A 24,370-nucleotide genomic window follows, 5' to 3' on the forward strand; every position below is an offset into this window, starting at 1 on the left:
CCATGCTCTGCCATCATTTTGCAATCAGAGATATTTTAATTATGAAACTCCTTTTCAACTGGCACTTCAAAATGATTTGCAAGGAGCAGTGTGTAATAGGAATGCAGTCCTCATAGGAGAACTGATTTTTTTTAACCTTCCTATTTCTTCTCCCTTTAGATAATTTATAAATGAGCAATTGACAAAATTCACACAGTTTTTAGCCCATTTAAAGTTGCTGAACATAGCAAGTATGTGAAATTGTATATACTACACAGGCCTCACATTCTGTTTCCTTTAAAGTATCCCATTTAAATCTATGACTAAGGCAAATGTATCCTTCAAGGGAACAGTGTTTGAGATGTAAATTAATTACCCACACTGCCCTTTTTGGCTAAAGCTTTTATATTTGTGGGGAGATAAATAATTTACTTCCAGGGAATGAAAGTTAATCTTAAAATGATGCAATGTCTTCAGCTGCAAAATCATTACTCGGTTGACTACGTTCTAATCAAATCTTGGGAAAGCAAGTTTCCATAGGTCTTGTATTCAGCAGTGGAGCAGGTTTGCATTCCAGTTAAGAAAAAATTATTTAACTTTTTTAAATGAACGTTATGTAACTTTTCTCTTCATGATATGTCTTTATTTTGCCCCATACTTCCATTTCCTTCATGTTGCCCTCAGTAGTTTTATTTACTGCACAATGCTAAGGTCTGTGACCCTAGAGAAATTGAATGTTGCTATGTCACAGTTCAGGTACTGTTGCACTACTATTGAGCAAGTTTGGGTAATGCCTCTTTCATACTATGGTAGGACTAATGTGGACAGAAAACAAGGCATTGAAATGATTCCAGTGTTAACTGATCCTTTCAGTTCAGTCCCCATGGTGTTATACCGCCTATCAGGCAAATTGCCTTCAGGGCACTCTGTCCACAAACACCCACATCTCTGGGCAGAGCAAAGAGCAGCCAAGGGGCTTTGCTTATTTGGTCCAATCGATGCTGGAAAACACAATGAATGGTTAGTTGAACAGAATTCAGCATGACATTAACATATTAACAGCTAACTTTATTATAACACTCCACTATAAAACAGTGAACACCAAGCACAGTAAAAAGTGGGGGCACCCGTTGCACCTGTAAAAGAAACTAGTAGGAGAAAAAATATCCAAGAATGTATCAGTTTTAAGATATTTAACCCTGGAAATATGTTTGAATCAATAAATATTGGTGTGATAAATAAATAAATACCTTAGGGTGACCTGTGAGTGACCTGGGAACTGTCTAAGCAGTCTCCATCAGATTCTTGCCCTCCAAAGGAGAAAGAGGTGGAAGAATATTAGTATATTCAGATATACAGTTAAAATATACAAATGCACTCAGTAGGTCAAGGTTCTCCCAAGTAAATAAACAAACAATCTCTGTTTTACCTTACCATGAGTCTCCAGGTTCCACTTGTCTACTTCCATCCCCTCTTGTAGACCTAATAATTGTCCTGGGTTACCACCACCACATATGGCAAAGGGGGTGAGGAGCAGAACTAGCTGTGTTGCAGGGAGTCTTCTACAAGGATCTGCTCTCTGTTGATACTGGCCCTCAACAAACACATCTCTGGATCGTAGGGAAAACATGAGAAGAAAGAAATACATTAGTTCATCTTATAGTATCTGAGTATATAGACCCCAGTCTGCCATGACTTTAGCCTGTAAGTGCACACTGCAATCTCTAGCTCACAAAAAGAATAAAATATCCATATTAGCACTGTCAAGCGCTTTAAAAAAAATCACGATTAATCATGCGATTAATCACACTATTAATAATACAATATCATTTATTTAAATATTTTTGGATGTTTTCTGCATTTTCAAAAATATTGAATTAATTTACAACACAGAATACAAAGTGTACAGTACTTGCTTTATATTTATTACAAGTATTTGCACTATAAAAAAAACAAAAGAAATAGTGTTTTTCAGTTCACCTAATACAAGTACTGTAGTGCAATCTCTATCATGAAAGTTGAATTTACAAATGTAGATTTATGTACAAAACCCCCTGCATTCAAAAATAAAACAATGTAAAATTTTAGTGCCTGCAAGTGGGTGCTCATCATGATCATCCTGGGCTTTCAGGGCTAGAGGTAGGCGAGGAAATGTATTGGAGAATCCTCCCAACTGCCTTCCATCATTATATTTCCCTCCAGTTGTATGAGGATTTAGCCTGCATTCCTCAGTCAGGATGGAATCAATGATTGGAGGGGAAAAGGGCATGCTGCAGGTAGGAACAGATAACTAGAAAGATGCCTTAGGAAGCTTGCTGTGCCCTGGGATAGCAACAGTTGGATGAAGTGCTATGAGTGGTCGCCATGAACCAGTTTATAGAACCCAGGCTAGTGAATGTGGACACACTGAACCACTGCGGGAATGGCCTGTACTAGCAAACCTTAGCTGCAGTGCTTTACCATAAAACAGTGCACTATGCTAGTGCAGACAGACCATTGGACTTTGTTTTGTGACCATCCCTGGAACTGTGAATGTTTCTAACTCCTCAAACCAATATATAATGATTAGAAGGTAACCTAACAACAATCATAGATGAGCCTTCCTATTCCAGGTCAAATGGATTATCTCATTCGTGGAGTGAAAGGATCCCAGACACAAAGCATATTTCAGACATCTGTGAAAATGGGAGACCTAGAAGTAACTCGTGGCAAGGTAAGGGAGGACTCTGACGCTGACTAGAGCAAGAACCCTCCTGGGTGTCACCACCACTATGCTGACAATTTAATTGTTCTTTGGACAGGAACATGACTCTCTAAAATTGTGTACATTTTGTTATTAACCTGGGAGTTTGGATTTAACAGCACAACACACTAATACATTTTTCTGTATTGCTAACAGCAGGAGCTCTTGACCCCTTAACTCCAAGAGGTGAATTATTCCAGGTCTATGGCAATGGGCCAAACTGCAATTTTAAATACAATTTTCAACAGTACTATTCAATTGTTACTTTCAAACAGTCCTTTGAGTGCAAACCTGAAGCATATATGCAGCATATATTCAGTTAAGAGGAACCACAGTACAGATATAATGGCCCAAATTCTCTGCTGTGCCTACAGTGGGGAACCACAAGTGAGTCATTTACAGCTCTCCGAGTCACTGGCTGTTTTTATGCTGGCCAGGGCTGGTTCAGGCTTTTTTGCCACCTCAAGTGGCGAAGGGAAGAAAAATAGAAAAAAACCCCCCACGATTGGTGGCACTTCGGTGGTGATTCAACTGCACCACTTCATTCCTCAGCAGCAATTCGGTAGCTGGTCCTTCGCTCCAAGAGGGACTGAGGGACCTGCTGCCGAATTGCTGCCGAAGACCCAGATGTGCCACCCCTTTCCACTGGCCTTCCCAAGCACCTGCTTCCTGCGCTGGTGCCTAGACATGGCACTGATGCTGGCCACAGCTCCTGCAGAGTTTAGAGCAGCCTCAGGGATGCTCTAAACTTTAGTTGCTGGTAATTATCCCCAAGGACCTGCCCACAAGCTAGTTATTATCAGAGCACAACATGGTTCAACCACTTCCCCTACCCATCTTTACTCACCCCCACTCAGTCTGGGGATGGGGATGGCCTAGGATGCGGATGCACTGGGTCTGAGTCTGTTGGGGAGATACAGATAGTTCTGCTTCCTTTGTGCCACTTGAGCAGAATGGGCGAGATTCTATGGCCCAATATGTTGTAAAGCATGGCACTCCATTGGCTACAGCCACTTTGCTTTGGAAAGGTTTACCATTGAGAATACCTGGAGGTGATACATTGGATGAAAAAATAAATATCAGAGAAGTAAAATGACTCCCAGTTTTCTTTTTGTATGAAAAATTAAGAATTTGAACCCTCTAATTGAATTGCACACAAGAGCATCAGAATGGCCCCACTGCAGTTTTTCAAAGACAGAGACTAAGAGATGTATATTTAAGAGTTTAACGAGGAACTAAATTTCTTTGAGGTTTATCCCTGTTGCTTGAAATCAGCTGATCATTGCAAACAAGGCCAAACATATCAAAACAGGAAATGCTAAATTTTGGAAATAAGGCTCTGAGGGCCAGATGGTTAAAGGTATTTAGGCATCTAAAGATGCAGGTAGGCACCTAGAGGGATTTTCAAAAGTGCCTAGGCAAGTTAGGTACCTAACTCCCATTGACTTCAGTGATTAGGTGTGTGATGGGTTTGATCACCGAAACCCCCTTGGGACTGTCACCTGATGTGCTGAGACTACCTCTGAGCCTGTTTTCTCTGCCAGTTTGGACCTCCAGAACCCTGCCTTGTCAAGCCAGACATGCCAGTCTGCTCCAACACAGACCCAGGGTTTGAACCAGAGCTGAAGACTTAACTGAAAACGGCTTAGCAAGTGCTCCTGTCTCTAGCACCCAGACACCCAGTGGGATCCAAACCCCAAATAAATCTGTTTTACTCTGTATAAAGCTTATACAGGGTAAACACATAAATTGTCCACCCTCTATAATGCTGATAGAGAGATATGCACAGCTGTTTGCTCCCCCAGGTATTAATTACTTACTCTGAGTTAACTAATAAGCAAAAAGTGATTTTATTAAGTTTAAAAAGTAGGATTTAAGCGGTTCCAAGTAATAACAGACAGAACAAAATAAGTTACCAAGCAAGATCAAACAAAACATACAAGTCTAAGCCTAATACATTAAGAAACTGATTACAGATGAAATCTCACCCCCAGAGATGTTCCAATAAGCTTCTTTCACAGACTGGTCTCCTTCATACTCTGGGTCCAGCAATCACTCACACCCCTGTAGTTACTGTACTTTGTTCCAGCTTCTTTCAGGCATCTCCCGGGGGTGGAGAGGCCATCTCTTGAACCAGCTGAAGACAAAATGGAGGGGTTTCCAGGGCCTTTTATATTCTCTCTCTTGTGGGCAGAAACCTCTTTGGTTTCCTGTGCAAAATCACAGCAGCCAGATGGAGTTTGTAGCCACCTGGGCAAGTCACATGTCCATGAATGATTCAGCTTTTTGCAGGCGGACGCCATTGTTTACATGTTAGTTTGAACATTCCCAGGAAAGCTCAGATGTAGATTAGCATCTCCCAAAGTCCATTGTCAGTTAAGTCCTTTCTCAGGAAGCTGACCAAATGCTTCACTGAGGCTACTTAGAATCAAACACATTGAGATACAAGTACATAGCCAATATTCATAACTTCAAATACAAAAATGATACACACATACAGACAACATAATCATAGCTAGCAAACTACAACCTTTCCACAGACGCCCCACTTGACCTCCTCCGTACAAGACCTAGTGCAACAATGATCTATATGGTTACAGGTCATGTCAATAATGTCACAAGGTGCTTTTGAAAATCCTACTAGGCACCAATTTGCATCTTTAGATGCTAACTGCCTTTGAAAACCTGGCCTTAAGAGTTTTAGCCAAATGATCATTACAGTCATTGATCACCAAGGCCAAGTTCTACAGTATTAGATTATTACTAAAATCCAGATTGTGGCCTACCCCAACTGCTCCTACAGAGGAATGGGGGGATATAAGCATCTCTTACTTTCCTGCATTGGCTACCCATACCACAGAGCAGTGAGGAGCCTCTGCAGGACTGCTACATTTCTCTCCGTGCATATGGGCGAAGTTTCACGGCAAAACGTTCCAGCAAGTTCAGCTGTGCTTGGGAACATAGACTGCACCAAGTTTAGGGCTTGCACAAGCTGTCTTTCTCCTTCACATACACCTCCTGGAGCAGGAGAAAACTGGAAGGCACAATCTGCTTCTTAGTCTTTTCTTGGGGAGAGCACAAGAACACACTTCCTCATTTGCATGGCAGACTGTAAAATACGACTCTTGCCCAGATGGTGCTACTCATCTGAGGACAACTATGTAATGTTTAATGTAAATCAGTTAAATTTTAGAACTTAAAGGCTTCTGCTAATGTAAGGCCTAATTCTGCAACCCCTCAGGCAACATTCCCTCCAGCTACACTGGGAGTTTTACCAGTGTATGGGCAACAACACTGGATCAGTTGTTTTTCTTTGTAAATGTAATACAGTTTTAGCAACTATGCTAAAAATGGTACATTTAGATATGTATGTTTTTTTCACAGTGGAGGTCAAGGTTGTTAATGCCTGATGATATTGAGGCCATAGGTTAAATCCAAGGCCATATTGCAAATATATGGAAATTACCTTTATAGTTCCATGCAGAATTCCATTCTCATAGACTCATAGACTTTAAGGTCAGAAAGGACCATTATGATCATCTTGTCTGACCTCCTGCACAATGCAGGCCACAGAATCTCACCCACCCACTCCTGTAACAAACCCCTAACCTATGTCTCAGTTATTGAAGTCCTCAAATCATGGCTTGAAGACCTCAAGCTGCAGAGAATCCTCCAGCAAGTGACCAGTGCCCCATGCTGCAGAGGAAAGCAAAAAACCTCCAGGGCATCTGCCAATCTGCCCTGGAGGAAAATTCCTTTCTGACCCCAAATATGGCGATCAGTTAAACCCTGAGCATGTGGGCAAGACTCACCGGCCAGCACCCAGGAAAGAATTCTCTGTAGTAACTCAGATCTCACCCCATCTAACATCCGATCACAGTTTCTAGGAGGAAGTCCAGTCTGACAATTCACATATTCAGAATGCCCAATTTGTATGTACATATGTGCACATGCACATCATGCCAGATTCTCTGATCCTTTATGTGCCAGTTAAGCAATGCAAAGAGGAATTAGATTGGCCAGAAATAGTCGGTACAGTGGGGTTCTCTGGTGGCATAGAGCTGGCTCCATTACCAGCCACCTCCTTACCCCAGTGTAAGGGGTTGGTAGGGAAGAGAGAGACCTCATGAGTTAGAGCTGCTTTCTCATTGGGTCGTTGGTGAAGGATCAGGGAGCTGGAACTGTTTCTCTGTGGCCTCTCCTCTCCACTCCTGCTGAGCTCATGCAGAGTGGTGGAGAATCCGTCTCTCAGTGATCCTGTTTTAATTTTTATGGAGCTCCATCCTGTGCAGAGCTGACTACCTCTAGTGACGTACAGAGCATCCTCACTCTCACTGCACACTGCATTTGCTGCTCACAGGGTTGGCATTAAAAGGACACCGGTAACTTGAAATGCACAATTCTCTGACAATGTTTTACCTGTTTTTGCTACCTGTATCTACTAAGATTAATGCAACTGAAAGAGACTGGGGCATTTTACTGATTTTGTTTTCAGTGTATTTGCTACAACAGCATTTTGTGCATAGTCAGTTGTGCTGGGTTGTTGATGGTGCGTGCCTTTTTACAAGCCCTGCAATAGTCGGTGTTTACCAGCAGTAGAGCCGAAAATGAAACTAAAGAGGCACAAGCAAGTGTGTGCAGGGGCGGGGAGAAGCAGCAGACCTGAACACATAGGGGGTCATGTGCTCACTTAAAAGACCCTTCCAACAGGACAGAATAGAAAAGCCTCTAACAATTTTTTCTTAAAGGAATTTTTTTTAAAATTGGGGCTATGACTAATGTGTATTCTGTTAGCAAACTGTATTGTTTTAGTCCATTTCAGAAAATTCAAGTTGACAGGGTCCCTTTTAACTAGTGTATTGGATATTTTTTTCTAAATATAGTAAATATTTTATTAAGAGATCACTAGCACACAAAGCTGTTAGTGGGATGTTTCATTTCGTAGAAATCACATCTCCTTGGTTTCACCCATTGTTCTAACACCAATATGAGAGGTCATGAACAATGTGCAGAAATCAACCATGAGTAGCTCAGTGATTCCAACCCTTAGGACTATATTGTTAGTTTTGCAATATTTAGTGTTTATCTTAGAGCCCCAGCTCTGGCGGGTTCTAATTGGATGAGAATTTCAGCTTTTATATTTTTAAACATAAGTTTCTACCTCTCATGGTTGCAGAGAAAAGTTTGAAAATGTGACCCAAGTGCACCCTAAAGACTTAGAAACCAGAAGGCAAATAAAAGCTCATGATTTTGGGGGGATGCCTGACTCATGATTTTTGAATGGCAGAAGCTGTCAATACCACTGGTTTGGCGGGGAGGTAATGAACATGAATTATAAACATTTTTAGAATGTTGTACATGTACATTTCAAGATATTATTTGGTCTGTCTTTATCCTCTGATCTTTTTCAGGTAATATAGGAGGAAACAGAAAGAAAATCAGAGGCAAAAAATATAGGCCACGGTCTAATTCAACTGAGTAAGTCGACCCTTTAACAGCAAAGCAGAAAAGAACAGCTTACAAACTAATGCTACTTTCATTTACACTGAGCATTTTAAAATAGAAACTACAGATGTTCCCTGTGGCCCACTCAAAGTACTGACTGGCAGGCTGGTAAATGGTTTAACAAATGTGTTTTTAATATTCTTTTTACTTCTTCTAAAACAATTAATTATTGCTTTTCTTCTTCGCAGTCAGCCCTATAGTGAACCCCACTGGGGGTGACAGCCTGCACCATCACAACAGGCTTTTGTCTACAGTAAACTGCCATTTCTGAGTGTGTCCTGTTCATCTAGTGAATTTCAGATAACCTATTTTCCTTCCTTTGCCCTCACCCCAGATGGAACCACTGCAGATGACACTGGTCCTCCTGGGGACACACATTCCTATCTCTGAATCCCCACCCAGAGATTTTAGGAAAAGAACCTAACTGTGCTTTGAGAACATATTTACAGTTTAGTGCTCTAAGCCATCAAGTCTGACCTAGAATATTTTCTCAAACCACTTGGATCAGAACATGATGAGACTGTCCGTGCACAGTCTTTGCTACAATGCCCACTGAAGTCAGTGTGAGTCTTTTCATTGACTTCAATAGGCTTTGGATTTGGTCCAGTAAGGGAAAAATAAAGAAATGGGCAGGTATGTATTAATTTAATCATATTAAGAATTGAATCCATTTGTAAAACTGTCATACATGTACAAGCTTCACATAGACAGTTACAAAATTAATTAAATTTGCTTTCTTGCCTTCTTTGTTTTGTATAATTTATTGAATAGGCCCATATTTGCTATTCTCGTGAGAAATACTCCATATTATCTATGTCTACTTAGTTAGACGCCTTATCTGAAAGGATGGTGAATAGGTGGAACCATAACCTCTAGGCTTGTCAAACATTTTCCACTAGGCTTCCTTTGTCATTACTGTGCCACTTAAGAATTTATAATTCTCTGCCAGTGACAGAAATGATTATTCCCTCTCCCTCTGTCATCAGTACTAATGTATCTCCCCACTGGCAGAAGGGTTTGATACCGGTCCAGCTGGAACCTAATAGATTTAAAAATTGTATTAAAGCTAATGTTAAAAAAGTTATACAATATATAGGTTGAGAAAAGAGTGCCTGTACATCTGGGTATAGTGCTTAGATTATCCACAAATGCCAAGTTTGTTTTTAAAAGTCATATGATACACAGAGTACATAATCAGCAATAACCCAAATTTAGGTGAATAGATTTAACAATACAGTTTAGATACTAGAATCTGAATACTCAGGTACATCATTCATGAAAAGTTGTATAGAGATTTGGTTATGGAAAGCAAAATATGTTATTGAGTGGAGATTATCCCTCAGTAATTGAGAATTAGGTAGGTTGTCCATATAGAAAATACAATCCACAAGGAAAGTATTTCAGTTACTTTCCTGACTGCGTTTCTCATTGGCACTCCATCTCATCTCTCCTGGTATTGCTGATGATACTACTAGATTTTCTGAGGGCCCAGCCTTTTTCAGCTAAAGGATTTTGAGATTGTTCCAAAACATGAGTATTCCAAGTTCAATATACAGTTGTTGCATACATAGGTTTCCAAAGGTTCACATAGGTGAGTCTTCGCTACAAATTACAAACATTAATAGTTTGAGACATGTAATAGCTACAACATTGCATGGTTAAAAATGGCTATACAAAACCACTAAGATTATTCTTAAATCCCTTGGAGGAGCTTAACTTTCAAGTGACTTCAGCACCCCTGTCCCTGTGGTCTTAATATTGATAAACTCTTATTCGAATGTTCGGTTTCTTCCTTTGCATGAGACAATTTGATAAGAGGAAATTAGCTTGGTTGACTAACCTGCTCAGAGTGCAGATGAGATTGCATTTTCTCTTTTTAATGTGACCTATAATTTCTGCCATATCTAATTCTCTCATTTCATCCCTGCTGCTGAGTATAGTGTTACCAGAAATGGTAACAGTCAGAGGCAGAAGCTGTTGCTGAAGAGTAAGCAACCTATAAGGGGGTGGCACAGAACATCTGTGTCCCTGAAATATACTTGCCAGACTAGGTGGGCTGGGAAGACACCCTTTCCCCTGAAGGTGTCTGCTTTGGGGGTGGGTGAGAGAGGTTGGTGATTGCAAAGTCAGCTTGTCAAGAGTCTGCTCTGCAAGAAGAGCAGCCATGAGGTGAGCAGGTTTCATGGGCTACAAAACTGGATTCTCCCAAGCAACACGTCTGTAGTGAGGAGAGGAGAGAATTGTAGGGGTGTCACACATAGAATATAATTATAAATATGAAATCACATTTTGTAAAGAACTGATGAGGAATGATCTGTTACTAACTGTGATCAAAACATTTGTTGTTCGTTTTAACAAAAATGTGATGCCAGCTGCTTTAAGGGTGCCTTAAGGTTCATGCAACATTTTCAAGACAAATTCACCTCATTAACATCTCAGGTAAACGTGAAAGAACCTTAATAAAATATATCCTGAGACAGTGGATAGTGATTGGAGTATTTCCTATATGAGATCTGGGAGCTGAATAGTGCACACAGTGAAAAGAAAATAATAAGGTGCCAAACTATTGTCTCTCATAAGTAAACAAAATCCACTGTAAATTGTTAAAACATTATGAGCCTGATTTGTGCCATACTCTGAATGTGTGCAGAATTCAGGTATTTGCACAGGAAGCTACCGGATGTACAGTTACATACACACATACCTGATTTATGCATATATTTGCAGCGATTGCATGTACTAATTAAGTGCATTGCACTGTTTTGTGTGCACAGTTGTGAAACTGATTGGAAATTGGCCCACAATTAAACTGTTAGTTTCCTCTGAATTTCTGAAGCATTGGGTAGGATTTCAGCCATATGACTCTCATTAGTATTAGTATGGGATGCACATAGCAAGCATCTCATGCAATTCCTGAAAAATGTACCAGGCATTATTTTGAAATCTAACAGATTGTTTCTTGGTTGATGTAAGCCTGCTGATAAATGTCATCGCTCTACTTAAAGATATTTTTGTCAGTTTTTAATTGCTTCCAGATGAGTAGAAAAAAAAAACTTGGGAGTTTTTATTCAATGGAGTCAGGTGGTTCACTCCGTACAAAGAAAGTGTTGACTAACAGAGCCAGCATGTTCTTCCAAAGTTTCTACAACAGAATTGATTAAGTGGTCTGATAAAGTAATAGTTTTCTGTTAAAATCAATGAATATTATCCAAGAAAGGTAATACAGACTTTCTAAATATCCTGACAATAAAATGGAGATGTGTTAAAACATGTCTTAGTAAGATGTGTTTTGCCAATTAGCAGTACTGGTTCTCTTTGTTAATTATTTTCATCTAAGTGTGCATCTTCCTCATTGTTATAAATTGATATAAACATGATTTGGCTTAGATTTTTCTATTATATATTGTGTTTTTGCAGCAGGGTAACCCATGTATCTGAGCCCGGGCTTTCTCTCGCCCACCAAATCCCGACCCAAGGCATAAGCCAAGGGGGTTCTCACCACCCCCATACAGGGAATCGGGACCACAGGTCAGTTTCACCTGCTCCTATATTCTGGGCTGCCATTTTTATCCCATGAAAAATCCCTTTCCTTGAGTATTCAGTAGTTTCACTGTGGCAAAACAGTTTTGACCTCTTGGAGGTGCTCCTGCTGATGCAGCGCTAGCTCAACCCTCCTCCTTGCCAGCCTGAGGTGTAAGATCACTCTTGAACCTGGGTCTTTTGCATTATTGCATGTTGTGCTACAAGCCAAATCAAGCTATTGGTCTAGTTTTTGCCTTAGATTTAATGACAGATTTATTTCAAAGGAGAATTCATCATTCAAAATAATGTTGGATTTCAGTTATGACTGATGCACAGATGACTGCAAAGATCAATCTGAGAGCTTTCTCATGATATAATTCAGTGGTCTGCAGTGACATAATATAAACCTTTCTATATGCAGATTGATTGGAAGGAATGAAAGTTATCTGTATGTAACTGGGCGTAGGAAGCTGACAAACATTGGATAACAACTGCATGCTTTGTTGCCACATTACATTTTATTTTCTACTTTAAAAAGACGGATCAGGAGTGTTTCATGGTTACCAAAAGACCCCTTCAAAAAAAAAAGTGCAGGTTAAAAATACTGTAGCTATGGCTGACTCCCTAGGAAATCCATAGCTACATCAGCAGTTAAAACTGTAACAGCAGATCCAAACGATACTGGCGCCAGCCTGTTGATTTACTAGCACTTCATCTGTGGCTGCACCACAGCTTTAAACTTTTACTTTTTACTAAGAAGCCAGGTTGGAAAGCATAAAGCACTACTGATTTCACTCGTTTGTGATTAAGAAAGGCAAGTTAGAGGCAACTGTGGCTGGGGGCAAATACTTTTTGAAAGCTGTGGCTGTGCTTACGCAGGGCAGGGAGATGAAGTTCCAGAACAAAAAAGGAGGTCTAAGGAGGTTTTTTTAAAAAAAACAACCACCTGCTACAGGTTTTAGACTTTGACATGGTCTGGAATATTGTAGTACATTCGGTTGTGTTTTCAAAGAAAGAAAACTGGCCTGTCCCACACTCATAAAATCAGTCCCTTGAGGTAACAGTTCACTCATGAGATCAGTGGAATAAGAGCTATGGGATCTGGCCCAAAGGTATTTACAGTAATTTAAAAAAGAATTTTTGCTTTTTTTGGTGTTACATTTCATTTACTGTTTCAGATTGTGTTGGTCCCTATTACATAAATGCAGTGATAAAAATAACTGTTACACCCTTGTGATGATTATACCAGAAATGCAGAATTTAAATTGCACCAAACAAGTTGCTCAGTGTCTACATCCCATTTTATTGTTAACACTACAAAGGGAGAAGAGGAAGTTTCAGTACAATTAAGTGAACTTTCTATTGGTGGCCAAGGGAAGTTAGTTACAGAACAACTGTCTTCACCTGTTGTAATAGTACTGCTAACCATGGAATAAAATAACAATGTTTCTTAGTTTGTGTGTAACTTAAACACATACATGTTTTTTTTAAAGTTGTTCTTTTGCTAATCGAGGTTTTACAAGGTAAAATATCAGATCAGTTATGCAGCCCTCTTTGCAATTTCACCAGATCACACATAATTATTAAAACCAATTTTTGTTCACAGGATAGGTGTAAAGAAATTACCAGAGGTGGCAAAAAGAGCATTTTAAATGGTGAGGTTGAAATTCATCCATGTACAGAGGGCCAGCCCAAAGTCTCTGCAGCACTTAAGGCCTCAATCCTGCAATTCAGTCCAGCTGGGCAGATGCCTGCTGCTGCAGAGAGTAAATTGCAGGACAGGAGCCAAAATCTCATCATGTCACTACTTTGAGGACATAAGAGGTACAAATACCTTGTGATCATTCCTGGCCCTCTGCATAGAGGTAAATTTCACCCTTAGGAAATTAAATGAGTAATGTGTCCTCAACAATTTCCAGATTAACTGAACTTGAGCCTTGTTGCAGTTCAAATTTTCTCATGCAGTTGTACACATTGCCTACTCCTCACCCAACATCCATACTGATTTATTTGCCATACTCACTTGCATTTTGGGGATGAAGACATCCTTGCTGAGCTTGTGCGTGTTCTCAGATTTTCTATTCTTCTTGTTCTTCTGCCTTCTCTGTTCCTTCCATTGCTTTCTGCAGGTATTTAAACCCCTGGTTCAAAAGAGAATATAATGTAGCTAAGTGGGTAGAAGATGTGAATAAAAACACTGAAGGACCATACTTTAGGTATTTTGTAAATTAATTCTATATCATTTGTAAGAGCTGTTCCAGCATATACAAATATGTTGGGACTCCTATCTTGTATATATCAGTACAAGTTACTGTAGGTGCAAAGAGCCCCTTGTTCATTTGCTGCCTTTTGGTGTCTTTTTTTTTTCTTTTTTTGGCTTCATGTACAATTCCAATTCTTTTTCTGAATGTTTTAATGAAGCCATTGAAAAGGATGTTTGTAGTGCATGCATTCCCACCATCATCTATAGCTTTTAGCAGCTTTCTCTTCATTTTATGCCAAGTAGTGTTTTATGGGCATGAGACATATTTACCACTAATAAAATAGTTTTAACCTAAATAGGATTTCATTTACTGAAACAAATGGTCTCTTGTCTATATAGTGCATACTAAACTTACACAAAAAGAAAAAGAATAAAATATAGTGGAATTTTACCTTAAAAATACAATGGAGATGAAATAATTAACATGACCAGAATTAAAAATGAGAACTATAAGACTTCATTCTGCACTGGGAAGATCTAACCACCTAGTGTATGTGGTACAAATGAGTGTAGGGTTCTACTGAAAATACTTACAATTAAAGAGAAAATTGTGAATTTAGTGCCAAGTAAACAGAAAAACTAGGTCAGCCTCCATCTTGTATCTGAATAATGAACTTTGATTCTTCATGCAGTTCTCAGTTTCCCCCATCCCCACGTTAGGAATGAGGGGAGGGGCAAAGATAGCTTTAAGCCACTGTTTTGTGTAGTATGTGGAAGAGCCACAGGGTTGCTTTAACTTATGTTCTGCTTCCCATGGCCCCCGGTAGACTCCAGGAGGTAGAGAATATGCCCCATCCCACCACTAGCCAACCCCAAAACACCCTCTATTCTGGGGCCTGGGAGCAAGGCCAGGGTAGGGTGTTTACACCAGTTCTATAGACCAAGGAGTCCCCTTGCACAGGAGGTATTATCAGGGGCACATTTCTGCTCCCTTTGTATTAACAGAGTAGCATAAAGGGACTGTAGTAAAACTGAGAATCAGGTCCCAAACCTCTCTGTAGTTGAGAACTAGCTCCTTGTTTTCAACAGCACAATATAAAAGCATGAAGCAGACACAATCTGTGGAAATGTGAAAAGACATTTAATTTAATAATCCCACAGTGCTTTGGAAAGAGCCGTTCTTGTTTGTTAGGCATATCGTGTGCTGTTAACATGACTGGATCTCTGCAGTGCGTTAGAAATGAAGTGTTAAGTGAGTACCATCGACCAAAAATCATGAATAAAGAAGCATTTAAAAAAGGCAAATGAACTCAGAATCCCACAATTATACTTTTAGTATTTTAAATGATAGCTGTGAAATATTTCCATTACATCATCTACATGTTACTTAGAACAGCTGCATTTTGAAAATACAAAAAGATATTTGTAGAGGCAAACGATCCATCTGAAGTACTCTGCTGTATATCTTTTCATTAAAAAAAGAACTGGGTGCTCTTAGCATTAATAGCATTAGAACTTTTATCTTGTAATTACAGTTTGAAGCTACAGCAATTATTTAGGTTAAATTAATCCCTAGGCCAAAATTTGGCTTCAAATATCTGAAATCTCTTGGAACTGAATGTGTTTATCTGAGGACAATCTGTCTAGGAATATGCTCTTTTACACCTTCCCCAACCCCAATGAGTTAGGGACTAGTTATATAATTTTACGAACTACTGAAGTGCTTTGGCAGCAAGGTACACATTAAACGTCACAGAACTTTTCTGCAAAACTTTCCAGTTCAGCAGTAGCTCCAGATTAAATTCCTTAGGAAACCATCTAGAAGAAACAGAAGTATGTTGACTGCTAGTGTTCTTCTCAAAATGCAGTGGAAACCTGCAACTTCAGCAGACCAAGGTATTATGAAACACAAAAATTGCACCAGTTTAACTAACATACTTTATTTAAATCAGTTTAGTTAAACTATGTAAACCCTGCATGGACAGTTCCTTTGATTTTTGTATCTGCTTATATTGATTTTGCTCAGGGTTTCTCAAACAGGGGTCGCCACTTGTGTAGGGAAAGCCCCTGGTGGGCCGGGCCAGTGTGTTTACCTGCCCCATCTGCAGGTCCGGCTGATCATAGCTTCCACTGGCTGCGGATCGCTGCTTCAGGCCAATGGGAGCTGCTGGAAGCGCCAGCCAGTAAATCCCTCAGCCTGCACCACTTCCAGCAGCTCCCATTGGCCTGGAGCAGCAATCCACGGCCAGTGGGAGCCGTGATCGGCCGGACCTGCGGACGGGGCAGGTAAACACACCAGCCCGGCCCCGCCAGGGGCTTTCCCGACCCCAGTTTGAGAAACACTGATTTAGCTTATTTGGGGAACTGGTTGAAATTGACTTAAGTTTAAACCCACATAGCATTTGCAACACTTCACTAAATCAATTATAATAAACTATTTTAGTTAAACTGGTGCTTCTTCTCAGAGACAAGAAAAAAGACATTATTATTACTAAGGACACTGTTTAAAAACTCACACAGCAGCTTTCTGAGCTCTTAAATACACAATCTTTTAAAAGCAATTTTTGAATAAAATAACCTTGCAAAACTTCAGAAAAATAACCAAAGATAGTGTCTTATAGTATAAAGTGTAAGCTTGGAAAAAAAGCACACAAATTAATTAATTGTTTAAAGGGCCTATTTTATAACCCAAGTGATTAGTCAAATTCAAGAAAAACGCCATCTTATGCTTGGTTTTAGAAACCATGATCCAAGAATGGAGACAGTTAACACGGAATAATACTTTTTTTTAGTTGTTTCATTTGTGCCCTCTTTTAAGAAAGCTGAAATTGACACTGCTGTTTTGTTTACTTCCCTGTTTCTGTGCTACCGTCAGTGATGTCAGCATAGTTCTGGGAATAGTGTGTTGTTAAGTGCTGTTGTTGAAGGCAGCAGAGGGACTAGAGAATCACAAAACATTGATAACTGCCAAAGTCTGCTGTTGTAGATTTTCAGAAAACAGAGCGTCTTGAGGACTTCCCCCAGCAGACTTAAAAAAAAAAAAAAATCTTAAAGTAAGTCAAAGTTGGTCCTAGGTTACCGATAGTGGCCTATTTACCGAACATTTTCCACATGGTGAGTCAAGTATGTGTGAATATACATAGGTATAATTACTCTTAATAGTTAATAATCAAAGCTGGCATTTCTGATCCCACAAAACCCCCAGCTGTGGTTCCCCAAATAGGTGAGACCAAGAACTGTAAAGGAGAATTTCATCTTTCACTTACAATCTAGCCCTTTCTTTTATTGTATATGTACGATCTGTGTAAGGGGCAGCATATTGCTGCACAGTCTCAGCAGCGGACAAAGCAGGGAAATCTCTTCCTGGCTCCTGGCCTTCCTCCAGGGGGCGAACAGTCTGCTACTGGTCTTACGCAAGAGGCAGACTACTTGTCCCTTTCATGCCAGTTCTGTGCCTACTATTGCAATTTCTGCTGAAAGTAACCTTTGGAACAGTGATCAAGAACTACTTGCAGGCCTCATTTGAGGCAGCCAGACTCTCAGGGATTGTGATGGTATCATTAGAATGTGAACTGTCAAAGCCTTAAGTATGGCAATCCCATAGATTCATTTGTGCAAGAATGATGCAAAGGGTCCCTCTGAAACACTGAGCTGCCCGAGTTTGAGATACTGCAAATATTTACATTAATAGTAAAAAGTTTACAGAGAAACAAGACTTTCAAGGTGAAAACCAAGAACACTTGTCCTGAGGGAGGAGGATGGCGTGGGGGGACATGTTACAGGGATGGAGAGGAAGAGAGAATAGGTCTTCTGTTCCCCTCTCATATTTTTCTGCTTTTGTTTGCTTTTTCCTGTTCTGAACTTTCTCCCCTGCTTCTCCTCAGCTGGCCACTTAAACCAGCTTTAACTCTGCTTTGTGCCACCAGCTCTAACCTCGAATTTCCAGGCTTTTATCCCACCATCCATTGCCTTTGTGTGTGAGAGCATCTCTGGCTGGTCTTAGTCACACAGGGCCACTGGGCTCATTTTTTCCTTATTTCATCTGAGACGGTCAGATTGTGCTTTTTTAAAAGAAATTTTTTTTTTGTTTCTTTCCTTCCTCCCTTCCTGCCTCATTTGCCCCTTTCTCTCTCTCTTCCTTTTTCCTTTCAGTTACTCCTTTCTTTTTCATTGCTGTATTTAGTTGCTGTTGTTGGAAAGTACAAGTAAGCTCTGTACTGCGTACTGAAGGCAGCGAGCAGTTTATAGTCACTCATTTTCTCCAGTAATAAGTTCCCACATCATGGTCCATGATGGAGAGAGCCCTGATTCTCACTCTGACAAGCTCTACCTGTGGGATTTACAGTTCCTATGGAAGAGAGCTCTTTAATAAAGCCATTGTAATGGTGAGAAGCCATTTTCTTAGGTAGGTTGACTCTTTTCCATGGAGAAGATTAGTGGTGAGGGTGAAATCCTGGCCCTGGTTGAAGCCAATGGCAAAACTCCCATTGACTTCAGTAGAGCCATGATTTCACCTCGAGACTCTGAAGATAAATGTGTTTAATAAGCTTTGTGAATCTAGTGGTGTTCTGGGCACATGTAGGATCATTTAGAAACTTCATGCAGTATTTAGAATTAATGTCCCCAAACTGGAACATCAGCCTATTCTTGCAGATCCACCCTTAGAACTAAAACTCTGTCCCCACTTCCAGCTTCTGCTCAGCCCTCTTCTTTCTGCACCCCTGAAAAAAACTTGAGAGAACAAATGGGCCTATTTATGTTTTAAAATACGGCCTAATCTATACTAGAAAAAATATATACTTGTTTAATGTAATCAGTCTGGTTAAACTTGTGCAAAGCCCTAATATAGATACTCTTAAACTGATAATTTACTGATTTAAGCTAAACCAATATAAGTAAGGTTTTATTTCAGTTTGATTGCATTAGGAGTGTGTGCCGCTTTAACCAGATGGATTTTTAAATTGATTTAGTGCAGTTTACAAAGTGAGGTGATAAACAGCACCACTGAGGAATAAGGGGTACCCAGCGTAGCTGTCTTCTCTAATTTTGATAGTAGTTGTGTTTTAGGAGATCATGTGTCATTTAGTTGTGGGCTAAGTGACATTTATTTCACGCCATCTCTTTTGACCTCAACATTGTCTAAATGACTAGTGTTGTGCCGGTATTTTGTTTTGAAACCCAATATGATTACAAAAATGTCTTAGTTTCAGCTTCAAACATAGACACAAAAATGAGTCATTAACTCTTCCTTCTTGGTCTCAGACCCCAGGATGAAAACTCCCAGACCCCCCGAGATTCATAGCTTCATTTTGGGTTGCTAGTAAAATCTGTGATCAAACCTTCCTACCATACACTATGTAGGAATGAATGAGACTTATGAATCTTGCATTGTAATTCAAGCCTTGCATGTGAGTTCAGATGAAAACAAAACTTGATGTGAAAGTTAACAGATGTGAAACCATGAGAACTGAAACCTATGGCAAAGGCTCAGTGAAACCCACCTGAACCAAAACTGCAGAGTTTTGCCCAGCGCTAACCCTTGCATTACCCACAAGTATCCCTGTAGCTGGAGCTGGCTTTCTTCCATCCTGTAAATGAGAAAGTTCTTACATAGCTCTCTCATTTAAAGTGCATATAAATCTGGGATACACAGCACATAAACAATGGCAGGGTAGAGCCTTTAGGGCGATATTTTCAAAATGACAGCATTTTACATGTAAAAAAAATCAGTGATTGTGCATCTAACGCCGTGTGCAACTGTACTTGCAATATGTTTTCACACTCTACAGGTCGCACATAGTCCAGACCATTAAAAAAACAGAGTGCCTAAATGAGTAGCAGAAATAAGTGGCCAGGGATTGTGAGGGAAGGGCATGTTTATCTATTTAAGTGTGCAACTGCATTTTCAATGTTGTAGGCCTCCAACTGGGCATCTAAACTTCACAGATGTGGGTGCAGCTGGTGCGCCTCAAAACACTCTAGGTTTGCGCGTTGAGATTGGTATCTGTATGCCAGTTAGGTCGCTGTATATGCAGTAATGTGTGCACACAATGACTCATGTCCACAGGTGGGCTTTTTGTAGGAGCAACACATTGCAAACCATTTTGTGGGTGCACCAGTTTCACCCCCAGTTTGAAAATGTAGCATTGTGCATGCATGGAGAACTGATTTATTCAGAAGCATTTCGCCTGGAGACTGTTTTCTGTTTTCTGCAAGGCAAAACAAAAAATTTTCTTAAGTAATACGCAGCATCTGATTTTGAATAATTTGAAAAATTTCTTATATGCTGTTTATACAAAGTTTTTAAGACCAAAAAACCCCCCACTACAGTGACAAATATAGAAAACCAAAATAAGACAACACATACACATTGTAAATCTGTGATGGGGGTTATAAATGAGACCTAACAAAGATATAATAAAAATGTTGGCAAATCTAGCCCATTACTCCAAATTCTGCTTCTCATTACATCTGTGCAACCCCTATAAGTCCAGTAAGACTTCACCAATGTGCCTGGGAGCAGAACTTGAAACATTGTATGTATTTCTGGTTCCCCCACCCCTTCCAGTAACAAACAGAGGGTCAGATTGGGCCATTTACGCTTTGGCCAATGATGCAGAGCTGTAGTTTCCACCGGGTAAGCTAGGACCGAGGACCCTGCTGCAGAGAGAGAATGTGCATGCTCCATTACGTGGGGGCTGCCGCTGCTTGCTTCTGTCTCTGTACAACTGCCCACCCCTGCACAGATTGGTGCAAGGCAGGACCATAGCCTTGCCTATTCTCCAGGTCCGGCACTTCCATAGGGCACCAGGATTTGGAAGGGCAGCCTTTTGCCTCCCTCAGCAGCAACTCGGCGGTGGGGGGTCCTTCCGCGCTCTGGGTCTTTGTTGGCAATTCTGCAGCGCATCCTTCACTCGCTCCGGGACCCGCCACCAAAGTGCCCCGAAGACTGGGAGCACAGAAGGACCCCCCCCCCGGCCGCAGAATTGCCACCAACGACCTGGAGCGCGGAAGGACCCCCACCTAGGGCACCAAAAACCCTGGCGCTGCTCCTGCTCCTCTCTGTGCTGCCTGTTCTTGGAGTGGCTTGCATCACCAAGAGGAGCAGTAGGAGGGAGCAAGCCTGATCCTGGGATAAGGGAATGTTCTCTTCCTTGATCCCTTTGTGCACACACACACACACACACACACACACACAGCCATGATATTGAGATAAACATCTCATTTTCAGATAGAGACCCCAGAATCCAAAGCGAACACCCTCAGCTCTTATCTCCTGCTACTTCGTATTTTGTGTTTTAAAAAATGAAAATGAAGGGTTTTTAACCTTTAGGTCTCATTATCAGTGTAAAAAAAGGCTCCTGGTTTTCTTTTTGACTATAGAGCCCATTGTTCCTTTGAATGAAGGAGAAAAATATCATTACGAACCTTTGTCGGTGCAAATGAGATTGGCCTTAGTGAGTGGATGGGGCTGAAAAATTGTGAGCCTTTCCCTTGAGTTTAAAATTGTGATCCTGGAAATATCTGTGTGTGTGCTGTTCTATCTCAGTGTGTGCTCAAAAAGCAGTTGCTGAGGACTTACTTTTTAATATCGTAAAGAACGGTATGGTTATAATCTTGTTCTTCCATAAACTAGTATGACATTTGAGAGATTACAGCACAGGATTTTAGAAGTACAGTACATGTGCACTGATGACATCAATTTCACACCTGTCAAAAACTCCCATGTAATTTCCATTGACACCTTGCTGGCATAACTACCATCACCCATTGTTTGTAGGGGAAACGAGCATGCAGTTATAGGCCATCGCAGACACAATCATGACAATGGACTAGACTAAAAGAGTTTTTAAAACTCATTTTACATTTAAATGAGTTGCTATTAAATATAACAGAGAGCAAAGTTTTCATCACAAAGAGCCCTTAGCCTGTTTCTGAGCCTACACTAGTATATAAGGGCCCAACCCTACAAAAGCTTACTACTGGGCATTGTGTTGACTGCTATCATAGAATATTAGTGTTGGAAGGGACCTCAGGAGATCATCTAGTTCAACCCCTGCTCAAAGCAGGACCAAACCCCAAATGGCCTCCTCAAGGATTGAATGCACAACACTGGGTTTAGCAGGCCAATGCACAAACCACTGAGCTATCTCTCCCCCCTATGAGTAGTCCTGTTTGACTTGAGCTCCTGATGACTGTGTTAATGTATCTCACGACTGCAGCCTCTTGCTATGTGTGCAGTGGTTGAGAATATGCATGCACAAACTGAGTGGCAACATTTTCCTCAAGCACATCCTAGAATTGGAGCATGTAGGTAAAAGTGCTCAAAAAGCATGTGAGGGACGTGAGGGATAGCTGCTAATGGCAGCCATATGGAGGCCCCTTGTCAAAGTTTGGCCTTCTGTCTGCAAAATGAAACTAACATGGTAGGGTAATTTAGATTTTTCTACTTCCAATTTGTTTGTTTTTCTTCTCTATTATCTAGAGATGGAGCCTCATAGGATCCTCTCATTGGATAAAAGTGCAGAATCTCAAAAGGGATGTGTCAGAGATTTTCCCATGTGTAAAATTCCAGTCAATAAAGTCCTGCCACCTTATTGACTTAAAAAAAATGCCTTTCATGTGATACACACATTGACTTGCTCCTGCTTACTCTGCTCACCTTGTACAGAAATGCTGATTGCAGTAGACTAATCAGTCCATTTTTGTATATTCTCATCAGACTCTTTCTTTGGCTGGAACACTATGCACTGTTTGATGCTTGCATGTCTAATAATTTCTTGTTAGCAGTTTGTATTTGCCTTTGTTTCTTCACAACTAACAGTTTGGCCTCCAAGTGCATGCCTTTTATGTAAATTAATATCTTATCTATAAATAGTAGTTTATCTGCTGTGTTCGTATTTTAGCATTGGAATGTATAAAAGCTATTTAAAAGACCATGATTTATTGCCATTTATTCACTCACTGGTAGAATATTTGGTTGTGATTATACTAGCATTGTTTATATTTAAAGGTCAGTGTCCTTTTTGTGTTTTAGTTCTCTATTTATTCTATAGGTGACTTGGTTTGTTAACTTTATAATGATAAGATAAAATGCTACGTAATGTAGTTTAAGAAACTGATTATGATGGGAAAGTACGCTAATGAAAGATAAGCAGCAGCCTTAAGTTTTCCTTCCAGTATTAATGAAAGCCGTAAGCATCTGAGTAATTTTTATTTATAATCATTTAATATTTAGAGTACTGATCAATTTTTTCTAATACTGAGTTCTTAAAGTATGCATTTACATTTTGAATCAAGCTTTCAAGTACTTGCAGTTGCTGTTGAAGTGCCAGTGCCCAAAGACATCATATTTATTTTGTGTGTTTCAACATCTCAGGACTCTATCTCCTGCAAAGTCTCCATCTTCCTCTACTGGATCTATTGCCTCCAGCAGAAAATACCCATACCCGATGCCTCCACTTCCTGATGAGGAGAAGAAAGCTAACAGACCAAGTGCCAGGGTATGTCTCTCTCCTTCTTTATGTATAGTCAAAGAAAAACTCTTAATTGAGGAAATGTTTAAACATGGCCCCCTCATGCCTGGACATGGCATTGTAGGGGATTTCCCACTTGTACGCTTTTCTGGCCACTTCCTTAATGCCACCATGGCCAGTCTCAGCCAGCATCTTCTCCTGATTCCCTCTAGGTCTTCTGTGTGGCCCTCTGGCCAAATCTCATAATCATTCAGTCCTCGGAAGGGGAAAATAAAGGTCCAACTTAAAGTTCAAATAAGGTCAATATTTATAGTTCTTCTGCCCCTTTCAGGCTTGGCTGAAATTCTGTGCTTCCTGGCCCCTTTAGAGCTTCTCTTTCTTCACCAGGAACTCCAGCATTGTGCCTCTGAGGATCTCCCTGCTCCCTGTAGACCCTAACTCAAGGCTCTCTCTCACTGGAGTCTACCCTGCTCCTAGTAGTTGATTCACCCTGATTTCCTCAGGCGCTCCCCAGAGGAGAACTATCCTTGTTTCTCGCTGCAGGCTCTTCTTTCTCCAAATTAAGCACATAAGAACAGCCATACTAGGCCAGACCAATGGTCTGTCTAGTCCAGACTCCTATCTTCTGGCAGTAGTCAATGGCAGATGCTCCAGAGGGAATGCCCAGAACAGACAATCAACAAGGAATACATCCCCTGACATCCACTCCCAGTTCCCCCCCATCTTTTTAAAATTGTGCTCTCCCTGCTTCATCACTACAGCTGGGGTCAGTCTTTCTGATTAAGCCCTATTACACTCAGCTGTGTTCTCTAATTGGCCTTTATGTTGCCAGCTCCTGGGTGAGGGATAGCCGCCAAGTCCTGGCCGAGGCTGAGCCCAGCTTGCCTTAAAGGGCCAGCCAGCCTGCAAAATACTGACTAATTTTGCTGTCAGTCTTTAAAA

The 24,370-nt window shown here is 40.6% G+C and overlaps 1 protein-coding gene across 13 annotated transcripts in view; it reads left to right on the forward strand.

Annotated features, from left to right (window-relative positions):
- The window catches only part of ADAM22 (ADAM metallopeptidase domain 22), a 246,355-nt gene that overhangs the window by 215,527 nt on the left and 6,458 nt on the right, over nt 1-24,370 (forward strand). For 3 of the 13 annotated variants that reach the window (XM_032793371.2, XM_032793372.2, XM_032793375.2), the window contains 5 exons: nt 2,592-2,692; nt 8,134-8,200; nt 11,645-11,755; nt 13,879-13,965; nt 23,332-23,455. In XM_032793371.2, coding sequence (XP_032649262.1) covers nt 2,592-2,692; nt 8,134-8,200; nt 11,645-11,755; nt 13,879-13,965; nt 23,332-23,455 — 490 coding nt within the window. Of the gene's footprint in view, nt 1-2,591; nt 2,693-8,133; nt 8,205-11,644; nt 11,756-13,878; nt 13,966-23,331; nt 23,456-24,370 lie in introns of those variants that run through there. The other 10 variants (XM_032793373.2, XM_075062324.1, XM_075062325.1 and 7 more) reach the window with 4 other exon arrangements.

This window comes from Chelonoidis abingdonii, chromosome 2, assembly GCF_003597395.2.
Source record: "Chelonoidis abingdonii isolate Lonesome George chromosome 2, CheloAbing_2.0, whole genome shotgun sequence".
NCBI lineage: Eukaryota > Metazoa > Chordata > Testudines > Testudinidae > Chelonoidis > Chelonoidis abingdonii.